The sequence below is a fragment of the Ischnura elegans genome, chromosome 3, assembly GCF_921293095.1.
Source record: "Ischnura elegans chromosome 3, ioIscEleg1.1, whole genome shotgun sequence".
Taxonomy (NCBI): domain Eukaryota; kingdom Metazoa; phylum Arthropoda; class Insecta; order Odonata; family Coenagrionidae; genus Ischnura; species Ischnura elegans.
Window position 1 is genome coordinate 7139488 of NC_060248.1, and position 24176 is coordinate 7163663.

At 39.4% G+C, this 24176-nt stretch overlaps 1 protein-coding gene across 2 annotated transcripts in view; it reads left to right on the forward strand.

The window, feature by feature from the left end:
* The window catches only part of LOC124155399 (zinc finger protein 83-like), a 44099-nt gene extending 25430 nt beyond the window's left edge, over window positions 1–18669 (forward strand). The window contains exons 4-10 of one of the 2 annotated variants that reach the window (XM_046529180.1): window positions 4826–4915; window positions 6402–6701; window positions 8123–8197; window positions 8362–8496; window positions 14304–14459; window positions 14719–14805; window positions 17758–18669. In XM_046529180.1, the coding sequence (XP_046385136.1) occupies window positions 4826–4915; window positions 6402–6701; window positions 8123–8197; window positions 8362–8496; window positions 14304–14459; window positions 14719–14805; window positions 17758–18534 (1620 nt within the window). In that variant the 3' untranslated portion in view covers window positions 18535–18669. The remainder of the gene's footprint in view (window positions 1–4825; window positions 4916–6401; window positions 6702–8122; window positions 8198–8361; window positions 8497–14303; window positions 14460–14718; window positions 14806–17757) is intronic. The other variant, XM_046529181.1, reaches the window with a different exon arrangement.
* The last annotated feature ends 5507 nt before the right edge of the window (window positions 18670–24176 follow it).

Here is a 24176-nt window from a genome sequence, read left to right on the forward strand (position 1 = left end):
ACACACGAAAGGTATTTTTAACAAAAATATCTCACAAACACGTTTCTGAAGTCCAGTGACTGAAATTAAAGAATAAGGAAAACTTCACCATTATCAGACACTATTTTTCACCAACTTAACCACAAAAATCCCTGAAATGTGGTGAGAAGTAACGCAAAAAACAACGCGATCTCCAAAGGATTGTGATCGGGCCTTCTTTCTTGGAGGATATGGCACCACCCGCAAAAGAAAATAGTCCAGACCGAATACAGTTTTATCGATGAGAAACAATTTTATCGATGCATATGAATTTGCCAGTCCTCTTGTATCTTTTTTCGTCATTAGAAGAAATAAAGAAACAAAACCTTTTTAGTAACTTCCTAAGCACGATTTCTTGTATCTTGATGGTCCACTCTCGTATTCAGATACGTAAAATTCCTGTGCTGTCTGGGAAGGTATGTACATACGTGGTACGAAAATCAAGGATCTGATCCGGAAAAAATCATGGATCCATCCATCCCTAGTTTTAATTTCTACGTGTGATTTCATGAAAAACGAGGGTTAACATGACAGAGTTACGTCAATTAGTTTTGTATGCAATACTACTTAATGGTTGCAAACAGTTGCATTTTGCTTTGCTTTAATTGTCACACTACACGTATTGAATGATCTTATCAGTCAGTTGCCTCCTTCAAATGCCTCTTTTTATAATTAGCATAATCTTGTTAGATCATTCCTGTCATTACATATCTTCAGTCAACAGTCCGAAGAATGGTTTGATGCAGATCTCACTAAGTTCAGCTAATACAGTGGGGGACAAGTGACATCCCATGTATTCCTTGAGCATAGATATGTGGTCATCCTCATCTTTTAGCTTTTAGAATATGTGTATGTATTGATGGTAATCAGCTGGCATTTGTTTCAGCCAAAATCAAGATGGTTGCCAATAAATTTAAATTCCTCATTTATGTACCTACAATAATGATAAGTTTATTTCCATCAATCAGGGTTCCCACTCAACCGTGAAAACCTTAAAACCGTGAATTAGCCGTGAATTTCCCCTACCGTGAAAAAACCTGGAAATAGCCGTGAATTTCGTCTTACAACCTTAAAAATCTCTCAATCTTGATAATAATACCTTCCCAGAAATTTTCATCTTCGTTCGTAGCTAGCGCACTTCTATTCATTGTGGCGAGCATCGTCGCATGCGGTCGCATGGGTCAGAAAAGCGTGGGAACGAATGTTGCCTGAAGAAAAAAACATCTTTCCCCAGCGCAGGCCTTTTCTCTCCCCCTCCTGAAATATGACACCACTTCTCATCAGCTTGTTTACTTTCCTCAAATGGCTTGGTTTCCCCTCCCTCGGTCACTGCTTACAATTAGTCCCCCTTCAACCCAATTAGCCTTCCCACTGGCTGCAGCGACCACTTTCGAAACTAAATCTAGATGGCCATTGTGTCGAAAAATTTGAACGTTTATTCAACACCCTCAATCCTATGACTGGAAGACCGCTAGCCTTGACAACCTGCCATGCGCTGTGGACACTACGCTCCCTGCGTTTGAACCGGGTGACAGCGAGCTTTCGGCGTGACGTTACTAATTCTCGCGCATTGCGGCCCTGAAAACGAGAGAAGATTTCCGCTTATGGCAACACAGCATTACATTGTCGCATGCGTCGACCTGGAACTTGCCAGTTTTACGTCGCAACCGGAAAGTTTGTGTGGAGTTATTTACTGTCGGTGGTGATCCAGTTCCTCCACTTTGTGCTATCTAAGGTAATGCTGTTCGTTTGTGTCGTTAAAGCCTCAATGCCGTCGCGATATAAACTGCTACATAGTCTCACGAATACAAGGATCAAGAACTATGCTATTTCCTTGATCCTTGTATTCGTGATATTATGGATTTCCACCAAGTTACGCCCTCTACGATTAATTATGCTACATAGTCGTTCAATTTTTCCCAGAGCAATGGTAAGAAGGGAACATGATTTGCCTCTGATTAGAGAGATCGATTCAGTTTTGGTTTCAGAGTATTACGATAAGAGACAAAAGAAGTCATTACACTGCCGCTTTCAAAAGAAAGTTATACGGTGGAACCTCGATCTATCGTTCCCGCATTGATCGTTCGCCGTTTCTGGTCCCAAATGAAGTTCCTTATAGACAATTTAATTTTTTCCCGCATATATCGTTCCCCGAAGTATCGTTTCTCGCATTGATCGTTTGAAGATCGCGGTTCCGACGCAGAATTTTCCCGCATCCATCGTTTGACGAAAATGAGACGAAATAAATACAATGTGTCATTTATGGCTAATAACGACAAGCACGTAGTTGGAATCCTCTCCAAGAGATGGAACTACCATTGGGAGAAGCTCAGTGCCGTGGGAAAGTAACATTAGCGCATTTCCCAAGAACCTTTATCCCCCTCCATTCACCATTCGCCTCCCCCCTTCTGACGCTTTCCTCTTCTTCAAAATAAAAACAGGTCCCAGCTCGCGCAGGGATCTTATTACGAAGACCTTAGCTTCGAAAAAAATATCGAGTTACACGAGAACAATAGAAACGTGTTTCGCGCTCCCCCCTCTTCTCACCAACTGACCTTTTTCAGCCTAACTGCTTCGAAGTTCCCAGTTTATGGAGGTCAACTGCTGCATGAATCACCTATTAGCCCAAAAGGTATCTAACAATGATATTCAGTAATTGCTATCATGCTTTTATTAGATTGAAATGTTAGTAATTTGCACGTTAAAAAAAACGAGATCACACATGACGTATTTTAAGCAAGGAAATAGATGGAAAAATACGATGGTGATTTTTGGCGAAACGCGATATCCTCGTAGCTGAGCTTACGGCAGTTAATTCGGCATTTTGTTCCGAAAACATGATATCAGGTTGTTATCAGTTATCAATTTACGAGCTATACTATAAGTCTCTCTTGTCAGAGTTACTGACGAAGGGATATCTTCTCAGGATTTTTGTTTCTCCCTACTAACAATCCGAATTCATCTGATCATCTGGCGCTACGCTAATTAGAAAAGAATGGGCATCTTTAGGGTAAAAAATTTCATGGCGCAGTCCTATGGTCACGCTTCGCCCTCTGCAGTGTGCTCTGCGTACCCCCGTACGCGGTAGTATCAGTTCCGAACTTAACCTCGTACGAGTGGTTCCCTACTTTCCGGGGTGGCTGGACTTCGAACCACCGAGTGTTCTCCATGTGGGTTTAATAAAGTCATTTTCACTAGTTTAATTTTAGTCGTCTTCCGACCATGGCCCCTCCGAAGAAACTATTGAGAACTTTAAGAGATGGACTGAAAGTAATTGAACATGAAGAAAAGAATCCGGGCTAGATGCGCGTGAATATTGCAGAGCGCCTTGGGTTGTCCGCTAGCACATGACGGTAGGGGTGGGGGTAGAGTGAGCTACCTGGAGAAAACAAGTAGAGATATGAAGGCGAAGATCCAGGTGGGCGTGCCGCTGACAATTAACGCAACATTGTTCACGCTTTACACACTACCTCAATTGTATTAAAAATATATTCATTAGACAGGAACAATTCAAGTAATTGACTATTTTTGGCCTTCGTGATCCATCTCACAACCAGTCACTGCACCGGCGAATGCGGTTGTTTTAGGCACAACATGCACATTGCTCTCGTGAATACGTGTACTGGAAATGGTGTTTGATGGATAAGAATTTTTACATCTGACTGAAATCCATAATAGCAGTGTAAATGCCGAGTGGAGAGCAAACATTCAGAATTTTGAAAGAGATATGGGTCAAATCAACAATATGACGTATGTGTCTTGATAAAGTACTACTATTCCTGTTATTATCTAAAATATTGTTTTGAAACCTTTAATGAATTTCTTAATTACTCGCCAAAATCCTGCGTTTCCTGGAACATAGGCAATCTAGCAAAAAAATTAAGCATTGATCGTTTTTCCGCATTCATTTTGTAATCGTATCGTTATTAATAAAGAAAAATTGTCCCCTAGTGGAGTTCCAAAAAAGGAGGGTAGTCTTAGAATCGTGTTCGTCTTAGATTCGTGCTAATACGGTGTATGAAATTGTTTTTCGATTTATTATGTTCTATTAACAATTTTCATAAAATATTTTCCGCTGAATAAGAAAGAATCAATTTATTATATTCTATTTAAATAAACAATTTAAATAAAATATTTTCCGTTAAATAAGAAATATTGGGGTGGGGGAAATTCAGTTACTGTGCAGTAATAACAACGTGCGCAAAAAACAATCTCTCATTGTCAGCGAGGAATTAAAAAAGGACCTCGAGTGTCCGGACGGAAGAAGGTCCGAAGGGTATTCGGCGTCCGGGCAAGAGCGCGGTTGGGCTGGTCCTTTAGTCGGCCCTGAATTTTGGAAACGATAGATCACGTCATAACAGATATCACTTTTCATTGCGGCGTTAACATTCACGGCGTTTTTCGCGTACGTTAATTTTCTGTTGATATACGGCCAGTGATTTTCTTATTGTTGGCTTATTAACGGACCGTGAATTTAGCAAAATTGAGACCGTGAAAACCTTAAAAAAACCGTGAAAACGTGAAAAATAACCGTGAAAACCTGGAAAAAGCCGTGAATTTCATTGTTCAGGTAGAGTGGGAACCCTGTCAATGACCATTTCAGTTCTAACTTTGGATTTAAAATACTATCACTCACCATTGTTGAGTTATTGAATAAGGCATCCAAGATGGCTGCCTCCAGGGCATTGTGAATTCCCTTCCACTGTTGACTTAACAGGACCATCATTATGTGGGTGCCTTTCACGCCTTTATGAATTTATTTAACGTATTAATTATTAATTCATGCCTTTATTAATTTTTATTCTAGGAGGAATTTGTGTCGCATCCCAAGGATACCATTCCTAATGAAGATGAAGAGGAACTAATAGTCCCTGATGACCTCAATGCCCCTGTATCGGTAAGGAGTTTCATCATTTTGATTATGAAATTTTAACAAATTGCAGGAAGCCATTTTTTATCTGTGTATCATTTTTTGTTGTCCATATCATTGGAATCTCGTGGCAGAGCTGAAAGGCACCCGAGTGCGACCACCGGGTTGCAGATGGTGGGTCGACCTCTAGATAGAGAAGACATGGGAGCCCCAATTCTAAGATCAGAATTTGGATGTGGCTGTAAGAGACCTTAGGATAATTAAAATATCTGGCATTGATGATATTCCTGCAGAGCTAATTAAAAATGCAGGAGAGAAGGCGTTGAACCAGTTGTACAATATCATTAGTGAAACATATTCAGCAGTTGAGATACCAAAGGACTTTGAAGGGAACATTAAAGAGTAGACTCTCGTTGAATGTGAATGAATTTCACATTCTTTTCTGAGCATTTAAAGTTTCTAAACAAAGCTCTACCATTTATATTAAAGGATTTACCAAATTGGTTTATTCCTCTGCAAAAAATTGGTGCTGCTGAAATTAGGGATGGATAATTGCAGGATGGATAATCGCATCCAGATCAGGATCGGATTTCCTTGATTTCCACAATTGGATCTTGAGATATTTTCGGATCCAAATGCATTTTCAATTGCCTGCTACAAAACGAAGTACATAATTATTCCTGTTTCATCTTGGTCCATTCAATCAAAGGAATGCTTTTTTATCACAATTTATTTGACTGATATACTCTTAAAAATGTCCTTCATAGTGTGGAAACATCTAAATTTGGATAGCGAGAGCTCAACGTATGTCATATGTGTGCACTGTGCATTGAAACTATTGCAAAGAAGTGCAAAATCCACCTTACCCCTCATCTTCTTCCATTGATTGAAATAAAGCCACAGCTTTTGCTCAAATAGCTGCCTCTGATAGAGGAACATCATTTCACTGTTCAGGATCAATCCAGGTAGTTAGAACTCTTTCCATTTTATTTAGCAATGAACTTCATGTATGTGTTGACCGCTTGGCAGAAGTTGGTGTGGGTGATGTCACTGACGTTTAAACTTCATCTATATCCATAATAATAGGGTGGAATATTAAAGTTGTGAGCTTAAACTGATGGGGAATATCGCTTTGACACTCTCCATTTTCTAAGCAATTGATCACTTTCAATTTCTCTATTAGGTTCATGCATTTTTCTTGATAATTTATCTACGCTTCAACTTGCTCTTTGAGGATTTCCTTCAAAGGACATCATGTCTCTTTTTGCGACCAATTCAATTGTCCCCTCTATTATTGAGGTATTTTGGAGGCTTCTCTCTCCTCTGCTGCCACTTGTGACTCTACTGTACGCATTTTAAAGTGTGCTGGTTAATAGCATATCTAGGTACCAAATGGGGAATCCTCCATTGTGTAATATTCTTGTTAGAAACTTTCAAAGCCTATGATTGACTTTAGATGTGTATTTTTTAGTGGGCCAATTTGTAGTGACGATGACTACTTTGCATTTTGCAGGTATCCACTTTGCCTATCCGTGATGTTGTGAAAGAAGAAAATGTCACAAATGTGGAGAATCCCACTGAAACGGTGACTGATGCGGATACAATGAAATACATTACTGAATTGGATAGCCATTCAGACGCAAATGAAAACCCTGTGGATGTGAAGAATCACCGTGACTCTTCTGAAGTCCTTGCAGTAGTGGAGAACTCTGAGAAGTGTGCTGTGCTCCGTATTGTAGCAGGGAGCCATGCAGACCGTAAAGAAAACGCTTGTGAAGTGGAGGGCACCATGGACTCGGGTGCCGTTGGGAGGGTAAGGGCAAGTGGTTTCACGATGGTGGCAGTTGAGCATTGGTCGGTGGGAAAACGACAATCATTACATATATATCGTAAGAGCAGTAGCTTATGTTGTCTATGCTTAGTTTGATAGTGCCATGTTGAGGGTCTGGGGGTAAACCTGGAACTGTCATTTTATTGGTGTTCTTGTATTGTTGCTTGTTTTTTTTATTTTTTCTACCCTTAACATTACCCTGTAAGAGTCAATTCCTTTACTTCAAGTATCCAGTTTTGGATTCATATGGAAAAGTCTGACTATGGTAACATTTTTCCTGATCATCAGATTTATATTTTATTAGGTTGTAAGAAAAGTGTGGTTCGTTAATTTTCTCTCCAACGTAATAATTCTGTATTGCTAATAAGTTTACCATACAAAGAGTAGACAACACATACATTCTATTTTCATTAACAATCTTAAAGAAATAGATTCTCTGGAAAACTAAAAATTCTCTCTTGAAAACTTGGAAATCTGAAGCATTAAAAAAATGTTCAATGCACTTACCTCCTTAGCAAAAGATGATTCTCTGAAATGTTCTGTTCCATCAAGACAATGTATGGGCACTTACAAGTGTGGTCAACATAATGAATGAATAAGTTTTTAAATAAGGCTATGAACTGTTGCCCCATCCAGCTTATTCTTCAGATGTAGCCTCCTGTGACTACTTCCTTTTGCCAAATCTTAAGAAATGGCTGGACGGTGAGGGATTTTGGTTGAACAAAGAGGTTATCGAAAAAAAACCCTGTTTGGAACCCTTGATAAAAGATTTTATCTAGAAGAAATGAAAATTATAAAATTGTTGTACGGATTGTTGCAAACTAAAAGGAGGAAATAATGTCAATTTTTGCAGAAAAAAAAATATCTGTTATTCAAATAGTCATGGACTTATCAAGCCGCCCTCATATCTGATAGAACGTAGGTTTCTGCGGCAATGGTATGAGCTCTGCATTTCTTCAGGGTTTTCTTCCGCATCAGCGTATTTGTAGACAACAGTCTCACTGGCTATCCTGCCAGCATCTTCAGGTCGAAGGTGTCGGCTGTTGGTTTCTGCCTCGCTCATACACTGTTGGCTGGATGGGAACTGCTCTGTAATTGGCTGTCTGACTGGGTGCTTCTCTGTGATTGGCTCTCTCTTTGATGACTTTTCCAGGTGCTGTGAAGGAAGTATCCATCTTCTCTATTGAAATTTGACTGTGTTTTTTGACCTTGTATTGCTTCCCTGATTTGTCTAGGGAAGGGATCTAGTGAGAGATCACCCTCATATCTGACTGCCTCCAATATTGTGTCTATTATTATAGTATGCTTTATATCATCTAATCATTACTTTTATCATTGTTCCCGTTGAATGGTGATTTATCTGGTTTTCTTATGGACCTTCCTCCTCTGCAATTTATTCCCAGGTCACCAGGAGTATGGTGGTTGCTAAAGAGAAGAAAAAGGTGATGACTGCTGGGTCGTCAGAGCCTCATTCACAGGTGAGATATTATTCTCCAATTTTTGTCTTACTGGCCTTATTATGCTTTGCGTGATTAGTTTGTAAAGAAATTATGCATAAACTAATTTGTAGAAAATGTATGAGGCTCGAGATCCGTTTCATGTGCAAATGTATGAAATGTGTTTTATTATTCCCATTTTGCAGGATGATGATGCTGTTGACTCATTGGATGATCTTGAGGACTCGGAGAGCAATTTCCAGCCAGAAGATATGGTGGATTCTGACATTTCCAGCAGCTCTGACAAAGAATTCCTTCCTACACCACCTAAAAGGACTAAGGTACAGTAAAAGCTCAGTTTAATGAGTGCTCATAATCCCTCAGAAATCACTTGCAAAACCGAGCACATGATGTATCCGAAGGTGTTGAATACACCGACCAGTCTCATAATCATTTGTATTTTTTTGTAATAATAATAATAATAATAATAATAATAATATAACTTTATTCCATTTATATTCAAATATATTACATCAGAAAACGCTTAAATAATTTTGGAATTTATGGGTACCCCTTATTGAATAGTTTTGGGGCTACCATCTTACACTTTTTGTACAGGTCTGGTGCTAACATACATGTGAAGAAAATTTGTTTCTTTGTATTCAGTGATTTGTTATCTTACTGATTGCATTCATTTGTGATATTTCAAAAATGTACACATGGATAACTAACTTTCTTTCATAAACGCATAAGAATTACATACATACAATGTACAATATTTACAGTTTCCCTTTTGTTTCTGTGGTATTTAGCAAAGTAAAACAGCGTAAGAGCCATTATCAGGTGCAATTTACTTGAGCATCAGCATATTTAAAGAAAGAAATGGGGTAGTTTCAGTTTTATAAAATATTAATTATAGAGATGCACTAATAGTATCCGCGAATACTCGAGTACCTCGAATACTGGAAAGTATTCGATATTCGAGACCTCAAATAATTATGCTAAAGGTACCATCTCGAATACTTTGAATTTTGCGTCATACACTGTCACATGCAGGTCGTTGGTAGTTGACTCGGAAAAATGCAGAGAACTTTAAGTCGTTTAGTGCATGCACAACCGGTTTAGGCAAATTGACAAACTACATCAAATTCGTGGATTAAAGCGGTGAAAAGGGTTCGACGTGGGGAACCAAAAATGATCGGGTGAAAAAATCCAAAAATCCCCGGTTTCCCCCACCAGGAGAACCTCAGTGCCGTGGGATAGTAACTACGTAGCACAATTCCCAAAATCCGCTACCCCTTCCATCCATCAGCCCTCGGCCCCTCCTCCGACGCTTTCCTCCTCTCCGAAATCAAACAATTAATTTGAGATGGGTCGAATAGCAGATTTCTCGAACTCGAATATCGAATTCCAATATTAAATCATTGATCGAATATTCGAATACCTCGAATTTCGAGTACAGTGAGTCCTCGTTCTACGTCATTTCGCGATAACGTCACGATAATTTTGAGACCGTCATTCATTTATCGCACCTTTGCTTCGCGATAACGTCAGGTCTGATCAGGTCTTTTAAATTTCGCGCGAGAAAAAATGCGAAGCGGCGGGCGTTATAGGTTGTTCGTTTTGTGGGCGGTAATACAGTCAGTCTAAACGAAGTGTAGAACGGTGTGTTTATTGTCAATTTCGATTACGTTTATAGCAAATTTTCTGCAAAATGAATTCTTAGGTAGGTGCGCAAATGTTAAGTGCGTAAATGTCAAGTAAAGTTTTAGCAAATTTTACTTGACATAACGGTTTTCTGGAACCTGAAAAGTGATTTCTAGGAATTTTTCCGGGTAAAACTCGGAGTATTTGTCGTCACTTTTTCGCCGTGTTCTCAATAATCTCGGTTCATGAAACGATGGTAACCTTGGTTCCTGGCGACGATGTTTCAGCAATGATGATGCCCATGTGACCACCATAGCGAAGCCGAAAAAACAAACGAGGGAAGATACAAAAATGGAGAAGGATGTACGTCGCTGCTGGTATTGCCGTCAATGAAGACAGGGACTCGTGTTTATGCCATAGTTTGGCATTCCCATCGTAAGAAATGGCCCAAACATGATACGCTAAAATTTTTTCACGTAGGAATTGTGAGGTCTAGGAGCCGATATTCACTTTTTACATTGTTTCTTATGGGATATTGTGCTTCGATTAACGTCATTTCGTTTATCGTCACATTTTTCAGGAATGGTAAGTGACGTTAAACGAGGACTCACTGTACTAGAGTTGCGCAAAGTATATTAAACGTACGTTTCTTCTTCTATTTCCCATGGATGAATGTACAATTAAAAAAGTAACCAGTGGAACCACGATCTATCATTTTACAAGGGGATGGACGAAAAAAAAAAAAAAGGAATGTTTGACTAGGTTGCCTATGCAGCAGGAAACCCAGGATTTTGGCAAGTAATTAAGATTTCCTTTAAAGGATTCAAACCAGAATTTAGCTGATTAATGGAATATTTAAACTTTATGGAAACGATTTCAGCTTATAGTTGATTCAACTAACATCTCTTTCAAATATCCTAAGGGGACACACCACCTCGCGAAAAAATGATTGCATGCCATCTCGGCTTTTACACTGCTATAATGGATTTCTGTCTGATGTATGTATTCTTATCTACCAAACTCCATTTCTGCGGCATTCCCATCTGATACTCGGCTTCATCCAAATTCTTATTTTCAACAGGTGGCTCGCTTTACCCCCACTCCTACTGTCAAGTGCCAGCGGACAATCCGAGATGTTTTGCAAAATACACGTGCTTCTCTACTGGATTTTCTTCTTCTTCGATTATTTTCAGTCCATCTTCGGAAGTTTTCCCGAGATGAGACGATGAATTTGAATTGCTATCAGGGAGAAACCAAATATCCTGAGAAAATATCCCTTCGTCTGTGACTGTAACAATAGGGATTTATAGCACAACTTATAAATTGTAACTTGATATATGTTTTCCGAAAAAAATACTGCATCAACTTCAAAGAAGCTCAGCTACGAGGATATCGAGTTTTGCTAGAATGCTAAGTCTCCGTCGTATTTTGACATTTATTTCCTTGCGTAAAATGCTTAAATATGGGCAAAAATACTGGCTTGTAGTGGACAAGGTTAGTAAGTATTTGATAAACGTATTTCAATACCTTGGCAAGGACGACTCTTGTCAAGCTTGTGATCGCTTTACAGATCATGCTGCATTGAACCTTATGCGGGCCCTACTTCACCAAAGGCAGAAATATCACTACTGGCCAATTTCACATCACTTTGCTTGGCTTTGTTCGAAAAAAAGGGTAAAAGCCTTTTGGGTACCATAAGTAAGAGAAAAAAGGATATCTCTGCTAAAATAAAAGCTTCTCAGGAAGATTTGTATTCAAATAAATTGTACAAAAATGGTTACGTTACACTTTCCGTTTATCAGGACAAACCGACAAAATGTGTTCTTGGTCTAAGCTCTCTTTGCCCTTATGTTGTCATTAGTGACAACGATAAGAAATAGCCCGAAACTGAACAAGAATAAACTAGTAATTGTCAAGTAAAGACAAAATGCAATAAAAACAGAAATGTTGGTTTTTGTAAGCTGTGTAAAAAGTCAGGATGTATGGCCAAAACTGTGTGAAAGTGCTAGAAATGTAAAGAATCTGCAATTTAGATTAAGCTTTTTGGAAGTACAAAAAAGTATTCGATTTTTTTGTGTTTTTTAAAAAGTGTTTGTTTTTCTTTTATACAATTTTGCAGTTGAATAGTTGTAATTTATTTTATTGTTTCCAAATTTTCATCTTTAAAAGCAAATTTCCGCATTAGAAGATGAAAAACAGATGCCAGAAAAAGATGCTGCAGTCCAAGAAGACAGAATTTTTTGCAACATTATTTTTTTATTCCGGTGGAAATCTTAAAAAAACGAAACAAAAAGGAAGACAATGGCAGAGTTCCATCATGTGTCGCCTGACTCGATTGAATTTCTTAAAAAAACATTATTTTTTTGAGAATATTAAGGAACCGAAAACAAATATTACAACGAGGGTGACACTTTGGCACTAGCGAATAAGAAAAAATGAGGTGCAACATAACACGGTTATAAGAACATGGGTGTCAAGATGACACCCTCCCGGCATTCTTGGGGTATGCCAATTTGCTGGCATTCCAGTGTTAAAGGCATTAAACTGGAAGCAAATGCACTTACTTGAAGTTACAATGCCAAAAATCCTATCAGCAACAATCTTGAAATTGACGATAAAAGTATGGAAAGTTCTTTTTTAATGGAATAATTTCCATTAGAATTCTGAAAGTGGGTTATAATTGGTAAACAGACATTTTCGTCATGTATATTTGAGTATGATGTCCATGTCCGCAGTATAATTTTGTCATTTTTCTACCTTAAGTAAACTTAGGAGCGCTAAATTGTGTAAAAACTTTTAATTTGCCTATGTTGAAGGATTGAAGGTCCTTCTTGTGTTTTGTGGAGATCCAATTAATCCCCCCCTTCCATCATGTGCTAGCGGACAACTCGAGGCATTCAGCAATATTCATGCGCTTCTAGCCCAGATTCTTTTCTTCATATTCAATCATTTTCAGGCAATCTTTAAAAGTTCTCACTTGTTTCTGCGGAAGGGCCATGGTCCGAATATAAATAAAAATAAAACTTAAAAAAAAAATGAGACCGGACTCTATTGAACCCACACGGAAAACACTCGCTTGTTTTAAGTCAACCCACCCTGGAAAGTACATAACCACTCGTACGAGGTGAAGTTTGGCACTAATGCTATAGCGTACGGGGTAAGCAGAGCTTACTGCATAGGGTGTGCATGACCATATGACTTTGCAAAGAATTTTTTTGTCCTATAGAGAAGGCAACTTACCCACTCATTTCTAACAATAAGTAGTGTAGCTCTAGATGAGCAGATGAATTCAAATTGCTAGTAGGGAGAAAAAAAATATCCTGAGAAGATATCGCATCGTTAGCAACTCTGACAAGTGACACTTGTAGCATAACTCGTAAATTGTAACCTGATGCCCTGTTTTCGATTTTGCCGCATCAACTGCTGAGAAGCTCACAATCAGCTGCGAGGATATCGAGATTTGCCAGAAATTGCTATTATTATTTACTTATCCTTGACTAATAATTCTTAAATGAAGTTAGAAATACATCGTGTTTGGTATCATTCTTTTTTGAATTATGTGCACCAATTGATACCAATGGCCGAAATTCATTGTTAGACACCTTTTGGGGTAATTGGTGATTCATGCTGCGTTTGACCTCCAGAAACTGGGAACTTTGAAGGAGGAAGGCTGAAAAAATTTAGTGGGCGAGAATCTGAGAGGTGCTAAACACCTTTCTATTGTTCTCGTGTAACTTGATATTTTCTTTCAAAGCTAACGTCTTTGCAATACGATCACTGCGGGAGCTGGGACCTTTTTTTATTGCAGATGAGAGGAAAGCTTCAGAGGGGGGAGGCGAGTGCTGAATGGAGGGGGATAGGGGATCTTGGGAAATGTGCTATTGTTACTTTCCCATGGCACTGGGCTTCTCCCAATGGTAGTTTAATCTCCTGGGGATGATTCAAACTATGTGTCTGTCATAATTAGCCACATATGACACATCGTAAACACTCTGTCTCATTTTCATTAAACAATGGATGCATGAAAATTATGCGTCGGGATCGCGGTCGTCGAACGATCAATGTGGGAAAACGATACTTTGGGGAACGATAGATGAAGGAAAAAATTACATTGTCTTTATGGAACTTCATTTTGGACCAGAAACGGCAAACGATGAATGCCGGAAAACATTCAATGCTGCAACAATAGATCGGGGTTCCACAGTATTTCTGGTTTCTTCTGCTTCAGTGCCATGTGCTGGGATATGAAGACAATGTGTCTTGGTATTAACATTACTAGTTGAAAACAATTAATATCAATATCAAAAAATATGATTTTTCACTTTGAAAAGAACTTTAATTATAAAAAATAATTATCTTTCTTGTTGTCTTCTTGTGCTGATGTTTTCTGCTATTTGTAAATGCTGGATTTCTGCTGCATACCAAAAGACACATGCTTTTATTGCACCAATGGGTACATAGCCAATGGCTCATTGGATTAAAACAGCCTGCTTTCTTTCAGAATGAAGCCAAGGGGCCTGATCATCCTGAAATGGAGGATCACGGAATTTCTTCACTCTCTTCAAGTTCGGAAACTGAGGACAGTGATGAAGATGATAATGATGATGATGATGAGTTGGAATCAAAGAGGAGAAATGTGAAACCAGTTCATTCATCGGTAAGAAAGAGATTTCTTTTCTGCTTTACTCCTGCATGCTTTTGATTTTCTGTGGTCATCTAACTAACCCCTCGGAGGGCACGCCAATTGCTCACCCGTGGGTGGACGTGCCAAGGCAATTTTCACCAAATATTAATTTCATTTCCATCATTAATGTGGAGGTGATATTCTGATTCATAAGGGCTGATTAAGTTGTTGGTGCTGCATATTTCATTGTTTTAATTTTTATGTTGTGTTTTGTTTTTATGTCCGTATCTAGGGAATGTCTTTGCAGCAAACAGTAGTGAAGAACTGGAGTAGACTGCGGCTGGGACTAGACAGGACAGCAGTCACAAAGATGAAGAAAGTAAGGAGGAGTATTTTAAATATTGGGCTCTATTTACCACCTTAATATTTTTCAGGCTACTCGTTGTGGTGTTAAGTCGTTAAATCTTCGAGATTGTGCACGTAAGCCCCAGACACAGGGAACTCCAATTGTCGGTCACAAGCTGGTTTAGGGAAAGACTCCACGAACAAGAAATCAGCACTCAAGAAACAATTGTCAAAATATTTACGAGTTATTTTCAATCAATTCTATTTGAAGTAGAAGTATTCAAAATCAGAATTATTACAGAAAACAACGATGATAACTAATGATCCCATAGGAAACATTACCAAACTGAGTACCAGCTGTATAATTTTTCGAAAATCACCCATGTCAGTCAAGCCATCCGTCCACCACCGGCGCCCGAGCAAAAGAGGGCTTGGGTATTCCATGACGATACAGGGTGGAGGGAAGGGATTATTTCAAGGAGTGGAGGGGTAGAAAGAGCGATGTTCAGTCAGCTGCGTATCTGCCCCTGTTGACAGGCTGCTCCGCCAAGCATCAGTAATCCCACCCGGGGTAGGAGGGAACAGCGTGCAGGCTGGAATTTTCCCCTCAATCTTCTGGGTTGGAGACATCAGTCGGATCAGAGGGAAATTCATTGGAAAACATGGAGGGGAGAGAGATAGTGGGGTGAGGTGTTTGAGGGAGGGAGAGTAGTGATAGGACTATGGTAATACTTCTCACTCCAAACTCCATATTGGTGCCTCAGCACCCATTTCCCCTTGATTGCCAAGGAGTTGGTATTCCTCCGCAGTAGTCCTATATAAGTCATGCTCTCCAGGTATGGCTGGATTCCGGATGCAGGGTTTGCAGATGCAGGGTTTCCGGGACTTCCGAGTCTCCGAGCCTTTGAGTCGAATCACCTTTGTGCGAAAATCCTCTGCGCGAAAAACATAGGCGCAAAAAGTCCTTAGTGGGAGAAGTTCTGCGGATAAGTTCGGAGGAATCTCTGGGGGGGGGGGGGGGGGGGGTGTCAGAAATTTGGGGAGGGTGGACACTAAAAAATGCCACATCGTACTGGAGAGGCACTTCCAACTCTAACCATGAACTTTCTTGTAGCACTCCTACCCGTTCCCTCACTCCGAGAGATCTTTCTTTCGAAAACCTTTGTTTATTCTCTCCTACTGCCTTTTGCTGATCTTCCTGACACCCAACTTACGCATCCCCAACCCCCTTCCACTAGCATTTCTCCCCTTCCCTATCATTTCAAGGGGATGACCTTGAGTGAATCTTAACAAACACGGCCCCCAAACGTAGCCTCAGGCAAGGCCCTTTTTCCACCCCCCCTCTCCTCCTCTCCCATGTGCTGCACCTCTCTTTAAATTGCCCCCACTTCCTCAACCACCAGCCACCACCCATCCCACTCTTATTCACCCCACCCCCTTGGAATGCTCTCTGACTGTGGAAGCGCATGGTTCATCTCTACCGGCAACGGGGCCAAGTTTCTAACGGGAGAGAGGCTGGAGAAGTATTTTTCATAATCAAGGAGAAGAAGAGGAAAACATTATTAACCACATTCAGTACATTGGCTACAACACGTGTTTTGTCATTTCTCGGCATATTTTTAGTCTGTCTTTGCTCCCGTGAGACCTGGTGGATTAGCATGCCCTCCCAATCTGTTTAGGCAAAGATACCTGCCTCAATATCCTCGTAACTGATCCTAATCATTTTAGTCAAGTTAGGAAGCAGGAATCGCGTATTGGGGAAAACCAAGCAAAACACTAACTTTTTAAATTCGATTCCTTTATACCAGGACTAGCCTCAGTGATAACTTTACAGGTGTCACCCACAATGCACAATTGTGTGAAAAACCCGCAGGAAAAATCATTTGCCTTGACCAGGATTCGAATCCGGATATCTTGACACTGCTTAAATACCTAAAGGCCATTATGATGATAAAAAAATTGTCTCATGTCCATGCTTGCTGCAATGAAAATTAATGAAAAACTTGACCCTGTGTGATCACAATGAAGACAGCAAAATATACTTCCATGACGTAGCCCCAAACCATGGCCCCCTGGGTAGGAATCACACTAACTACCACTACCCCACCTGACCAGTCTGCTAAGGATGTGATATTTAGGAATTATATACGGCTTGTGAAAAGTACCGCTTGAAAATTAATTAATTACAGCCAAACTAATGATTCATGGTATCACGAAGTGAGTCAAGGTTACGCTTCATAGATGGTCTCCCTTTCTTACCAGGCTCAGCAGTATTACCATGTGTGTCTATATAGTGAGAGTCCACACAGCGACAAAATTTAAGGAGATACATTGGCTTCACATTGTTTATTTTATGCAATTTTTATAACTAAAAACTCTGAGATTCTCACATGATCAGGTTCCAACCTGCCATGCCAAAGGGTAGACGTATTTGGTGGCTAGAAAACATTTGATCCTTTCCATTGGCACCATCAAAGTAGGGGGAATGAAATGTGTAGCTCATGGTGCAGGAAAAGTATCCAAATATCCAATTATTTTGTGGTGGAGAGCTGCACAATGCATACAAAGAAAATAGAGGCCTTTAGATCCCTTACCTTTGTGTCCCGTGCATAAAAGAACGGTTAGTGGAAATATTTCTCAAGATAACTGACCTTAAAAAACATTGCCATTTGAATGCAATATTATTCCTGGAACTACTTTTGACAATTCTGGAAAAAAATTAGTACACTACTAATGTATAAGAAGGTCCATTTATTCAAACTCACTGTTGAAGTGATTGAACAAAGGAATCATTTGTATAATTTTTGGTGTAGCACAGGCAGTGCATGGTTATTTCATCCACATTCTTTTCTCCACGTGGTCCCAAAATGAGCTTGATATTGCTTTGGATTTTTCTTAGAGTTGAGGAATTGGTAGAACAAGATATTACTCCTGTGGTATGGCGTAGCACTTAGTGTGTAACCATTCTTTTTCTTTGTATTTGCAGGAAAAAGGTGTTTATGATTGCAGTTTGTGTGGCAAGAGATACTTTCAACGGAGGACATTCCGTTACCACATGGATCAACACAAGTTTGGGAATCGCTTCAAGTGCAAGATATGTGGAAAAGCATTCCATAGAAAAGTGTATTTGAGAAGTCACATGGATGTACATCAAACGGAGATGAATTTTCAGTGTGATGTTTGCGGAAAGGCATTTAAATCATCTGCTCTTTTGTATTGTCACAAAAAAACCCATGGTGAAAAAAATTATGCCTGTGAGTTATGTGGGAAAAAGTTTATAACTGTAACAAAATTGAATCATCATTTGAAGTGCCATAACAGAGATAAAAGATACCCTTGTGAGAAATGTGGGAAAACATTTACCAAAAAAGATTATGTTACTCAACATGTCAAAACTGTGCATTTGAAACAAACGAAGTACAAATACTCTTGCGAAGTGTGTGGTAGGAAATGTGAAACTCCAGCTGCGCTGAAGAGTCATCGTATGATTCATACAGGCGAACGGCCATTTAAATGTTCCGTTTGTGATAAAGCATTCAGGACTAAGTGTTCGCTGGAGAAGCACGTGAATACTCACACAAAGGAGAAGAGTTACAAGTGCGATGTTTGTGATGCTGTGTTGTCCACAGTGACTAGCCTAGCACGTCATAAGGCAAGACACGCGGGGGAAATGAAATACAAATGCGACAATTGTGGAAAACAGTACACGCAGAGTCACAATTTGAAGAACCATCTGAAGAAATGTCACACCGACTCAGGATAATTTGTGACGCAAATAATTGTATGGAGTCGTGCTCATGGAATGGTTGGAATGTGGAGTATAGGCTAAAACGATATGCCGAATATCTCCTCATTGATGTACATATTTATATAATTTTTGATATATACATATTCAATAGGGTAGTTTCCTTCATCAAAGAAAACGAAAGGCATTGATTGCCATTCGTTACCCACCATTAGTGCATTCATAATATGAAAATTATTTGGTTTTAGAAATCCCAGTTTAGACGAATGACAATGATCAATTTTATCCTCATTTGAAAAAGGCACATTGGCCTGATTGGCGCCCATGTGATGCCACTCCACCTGACGTCACAGGGACCTAGTTTCTATACGAGTAGTCAGGAGTTTTACATCGTCTGAGATTACCAATGCATGTATTAGGCTCAGAGCTCAGGGAAACATCTCTTAATAATCACCTATTAAAACTGCCTATGGAAGTGAAGTTCTCTCGGGTTTCGCACTGGGTCAGATCCTCCATTTCTCCTACCAACGTTTCGATGGACAACTCGCCCATCGTCTTCAGGCATTCAGGAATCCAATACCAATTCCTCAAAGTCTCGGGGTATATATACATAATTCTGAAGTTGAGGGCGGTTCAGCGTCTCCTGATTGGCTGCCAGTCCCCTCGTATTTTTAGGAGGTGGTCCCATATATGGCTTAAATTATAGCCGCAGTCTCTGTTGATGTTATTGCTGTTTTTTCGAATCTGAATAGATTCTTTTACTATGCGGTCCCAGTATCCATGAGATCGACAGAGCAGCTTCGCTTCTTCCCAGTGAATCATATGATTCTCCAGGATGCTGTGCTCAGCCACTGCCGATTTTTCCACCTGTCCTAATCGTAGGTGTCTGCGATGCTCTTTCAATCTCGTCTCAATAGTGCGGCCCGTCTCTCCAATGTAGGTTTTTCCGCATTCACATGGTATGGCATACACTCCAGCAATTTTTAGCCCGGATGGGTCTTTTGCCTTCACAAGTTGATCTCGTAATTTTGGTGGAGGCAAGTGAATGGTGTGGATGTCAAAAATCTTCAGGGTTCTAGATATTTCCCCTGGTATGGTGGAAATATATGGGAGATATGCCCTTGTCGTCGCGGTGGACTCTTCCTTTGGTGAAGTCTTGTTAGGGGTAAAGGCCCTTTTTAGGGCCAAGTCTATATGATGTCTGCTGAAGCTGTTCTGTGTGAAGGTTTTCTTCAGGTGTCCTATTTCTTTGCGGAGGTTATCATTGTCAGCGATAGAGATGGCCCTGTGTATGAGAGTTGAGAGCACTGACATCTTGTGGGAGGGATGATGGTGGCTTTTCTCATTCCGGTAGAGATCGGCGTGGGTTCTTTTTCTATAAACATGTCCCAGGGTTCCGTCCCGTTTCCAGTGAATTAATATGTCCAGAAATGGAAGTTTTCCGTCACTTTCTTTCTCCATCGTAAATTTTATGTTTCGGTGCTGTCCTTTCATATGCAGTAGAAACTCATTGAGAGTATCAGGTCCATGTGGCCACACAATAAATGTATCGTCAACATATCTAAAGAAATGCTTTGGTTGGAGTGGGGCTGAATTGAGAGCTTTTTGTTCAAAATTCTCCATAAAAAAGTTTGCAACAGCTGGTGATAAGGGCGAACCCATTGCTACACCTTCTGTTTGCTCGAAGAATCTTCCCTCATATTGAAAATAGGTTGAAGTCAATACATGGCGGAACAACTGCACTGTCTTACTGTCAACTGCATACTTACTAGAGTTTCTACTGCATATGAATGGACAGCACCGAAACATATGAGCCATGTTTGGCTTTGGAGTCCTTAATCACATCAACACGGAAGGGAGAATAGGTCCCTTTATGATCATTTTCTTGCTTGAATTGGGCTTTTCCACATCTTCCATCACTTCTTACAACCTTGGATTGTAAATGAAAATTTTCATATGCGCGAAAACGAGGCGGCAAAGTATGAATGCTGGGAAAAGCTCGTGTGATGTTTTTCTGGTTCTGGATAAGCTGTGTGAGGCCATCTTGGTGGGAGGCTATGAGCGCCGCTACAACGCAGGCTGCTAGTAGATAGCGCTTAGATTAAATAAGGATTATTAATACCCTATCAAACAAAGGAAACTTTCCGACCATAGGCAGTTTTAAAAGGTGATTATTATTAGATGTTTCCCTGAGCTCTGTGCCTCATGCATGCATTGGTAATCTCAGACGATGAAAAACTCCTGACTACTCGTATAACTAGGTCCCTGTGACGTCACGTGGAGTGGCATCGCATGGGTGACAATCGGGCCTTTTACAAATGCGGTTAAAATTGATCATTGCCATTCGTCTAAACTGGAATTTCTAAAACGAAATAATTTGTGTATTATGAATACACTAATGGTGGGTAATGAATTGCAACCAATACCTTTAGTTTTCTCTGATGAAGGAAACTACCCTATTCAATTGAATTTTAAAAAATTTTTTTAATTTTAGAAAATTCAATTGAATGTTTCAGAATTCAATTGGATATGTGAAAATTAAGTTGAATCTTTACATCGAATGCTATTGAATTTCCTATTATCCAATTGAATATTTATATTTGAAAATGAATGTTTGGAAATTCAATGGGGAATGCATGGTTCGTCGATTGCTATAAAAAAATATTTTGAACAGGTAAAACAGATATATTAGCTCGCGAAAATACCTAAAGTTTCTCCATTCATCGTCAAAAGAAATAAAAAAATTGACTTTGAAAATCAAGCAAAATTTACCCGAATGAAGACACCTGAGTGTTGCTGAGGCCAGGGTTGACATCATAGGTGCCTAAACAACCGTAAGGAGTTGGGAAATATGATGAGCGTATGCTGTAAAATTGGGAAAGTTTTCTTATTTCTATTGTTCCACAATTATTAATTGGTATATTAATAATGTGACTTCGGGGTGATGAAATACTAGCATTTTACCTCGTACATTTCAGTAATCAGAAAAATGGATGATAACCTTGCTTCTCGTTCGAATAGTGTGCCTGAAAATGATGCCACAAACCTTATGGAATTTTTTATGAAAAATTATTGCTATGCGTTGGTAGAAAATCACAACGAAAAAGAAACTTGTAATATTGGAGGATAACGATCACTTTAATTATGCACAATTGCCTCAATTTTTCCTATTTCTTGGGATGACCCATGCTTCAGTGCATTTTCTCATCATGTACCACTCCGTTTATTCCAGTTTCATCTAGTTTTATGTTTAGGTGAAAGCACTTATTACTTGACACACTTGTTAGATATTCAAGGGTTCTTTGGAAAGTATCTACACTAAAGGTTTGCACGTGGAAATAGCTGGTGGTGGCCTAAGGAATTATATAACAACACGTCTTTAGATGCATCAACTATAATACATTTAAGTATCAGCTGGGTCACCTGTTGGATATTCACTCCAAAACTAACAAAATATCGGTTGCCAGGGATAAAATAAACCACACCATTTAAATCGTTTCCGGTTGTACTCCAAAAAACAAAAATGAAACACTTTATTCGTTAGTAAAACAAAACAATCAAAATCCGTACACAAATACAGTAAAACCCCGTATTTGCGTTATCGGAATTTACGTTTTCCCGCAAATTGCAAGTTTTTTTCTGGGTCCCGTCATATTTCCTATCTCTACAATGTAAATAGAACCCTGTATTTACGCCGTGTTTTTTTCGTTTTCCCGCCATGTGCATCACGACGTGCCGACTAAAAAAAATTTTTTGCGTAGTAAAATATTTAATCGCGCATATCAGCCCTTAAAACTGTCTTTTGACTTCCTTTCGCGCATTTTTATTTAAAAATCTAAGAGAGAAAGACGTAATGAGAACTATTTTCGGGAAGAATTTGAATGTGGCGGGACAGAACGCCACTAACGTCGGAAAGTTGAACTACGTCATCTCGTTTTCTGTCAGCGGCGAAAAGATTCACGATATGAAAGTAGGTGTATTGAGCAATCGAGCTATGTATTAATTATAATGCAAGAACTCCTGAAGGAATGTAGACAATAATCATGTAGTCGATAATTTGATACGAGAGTTTGAAAGGAGACCAGACGTGATAAATGCCAGAACTATATAACTTGACCGACAACTGGGATCATTTGCGCTGACTTCATTCAACAGTTGCGTAGCAATTATGGGTTAATTAAATACTTAAAAAAACTTATTTAAACTTGAATTATCCCATTCATATAGCAGTGTATCGCAAACTATTGTAACTTTCAAAAATTATGAAGTCCCATGACAGTTTGTACTACGCACTTGATCGCCGAGGAGTAGGTCAGATACTCGTGTGTTGCCGAGTTACCCTCAATTCGTACGGGAAATACAATTGATCCTGCTTGAAAATGGAAATTCGAGGTGAAAAACGGACATTTTTAATTGACGAGAAAATGAAAATTATGGAGATAGTTGATTCCCACACCGGAACCCGCATCGATTCAAACGCTGGCGACTCGAATGTTGGGACTGGCAATCCGTTCGGATTTCCAGTCTCAACATTCAATACCGTGGTGAAAAATCGCGATGCCATTGTAAAATATGCAAACCAGTGCGGCCATTTATCAAAAATGAGAATATATGTGAAGAATTCCAGGTAAGAAGAAATAGAACGAATTCAAAAAGATTAGTTTTTAGGTGCAAGATCATCAAATGTCCCAGCAAATGGTGTCACCTAAAGGCCTGTTTACATAGTACATTAACCCATACAAGTTAATGTCTAAATTATGAACATGAAAATGCACCGTGTATTCACCCAACTTGTGCGTATATGCACGAACAGAAAATAGAACCTGTTCAAATTTGGTTCATGCATTCATAGTCGGATTTAGGGGCGGGGGTTATCATCGGAGGATCTATGGGGGGGGGGGGCATGTGCCCTCCCAGACACCTAAAAATATGCAAGATTTTTAATATGGTCCGGTTATCATTGCGTTCTTTTTGTATAACGTGGTATCATTGTGCGCCCCCCCACTCCAGAACAAAATCCTGGATACGGCATTGCTTGTGCCCCCCAGAAAGAAATCCTGGATCCGCCCCTGATGGTTATCATTATGTTCGCTTTGTTTTGTGTATTACTCAAGGAGGCTCAATCATTTAATTCAATAAGAATAACTTTGATATAAAAATAAAGAGAATTTTGTAAAGTCATTGTTATATCTTGTTTTTAATCTCAATTAAGACAAGATCTTTTGCCTGTCAGGCCCTCTGTGCCCCTTCCAGAAAAAAATCCTGGATCTGCCCCTGCCTACATTCGTACATGTCTCGTTCCACAAAAATCATTCATGCAAGCAGAAATTTACTCGTACGTGTTAATGTATCGTGTAAACAGGCCCACAGGCCCTTGAGAAAAAGTATTTCCCCACAAGATTGGGAATCGAAGATTCCACTGCATCTGTAATGGTTGGTGGGGTAGATTCAAAAATAGGTGCAGTCTTGTATACAAGACTGTGCAAGTCTTGTATACAAGAATAGCTAATTCACTACGAACTATAAAGTATATCGCATAACTTAAATCAGGTTTAAAATCTCATACTATACAACACATTACGGAATGAATCAATAGCACTTTCCTTTGAATTAATTCTGACGAATATAATTCAACAATAACGGCCGTCTCCTCTTCGAAA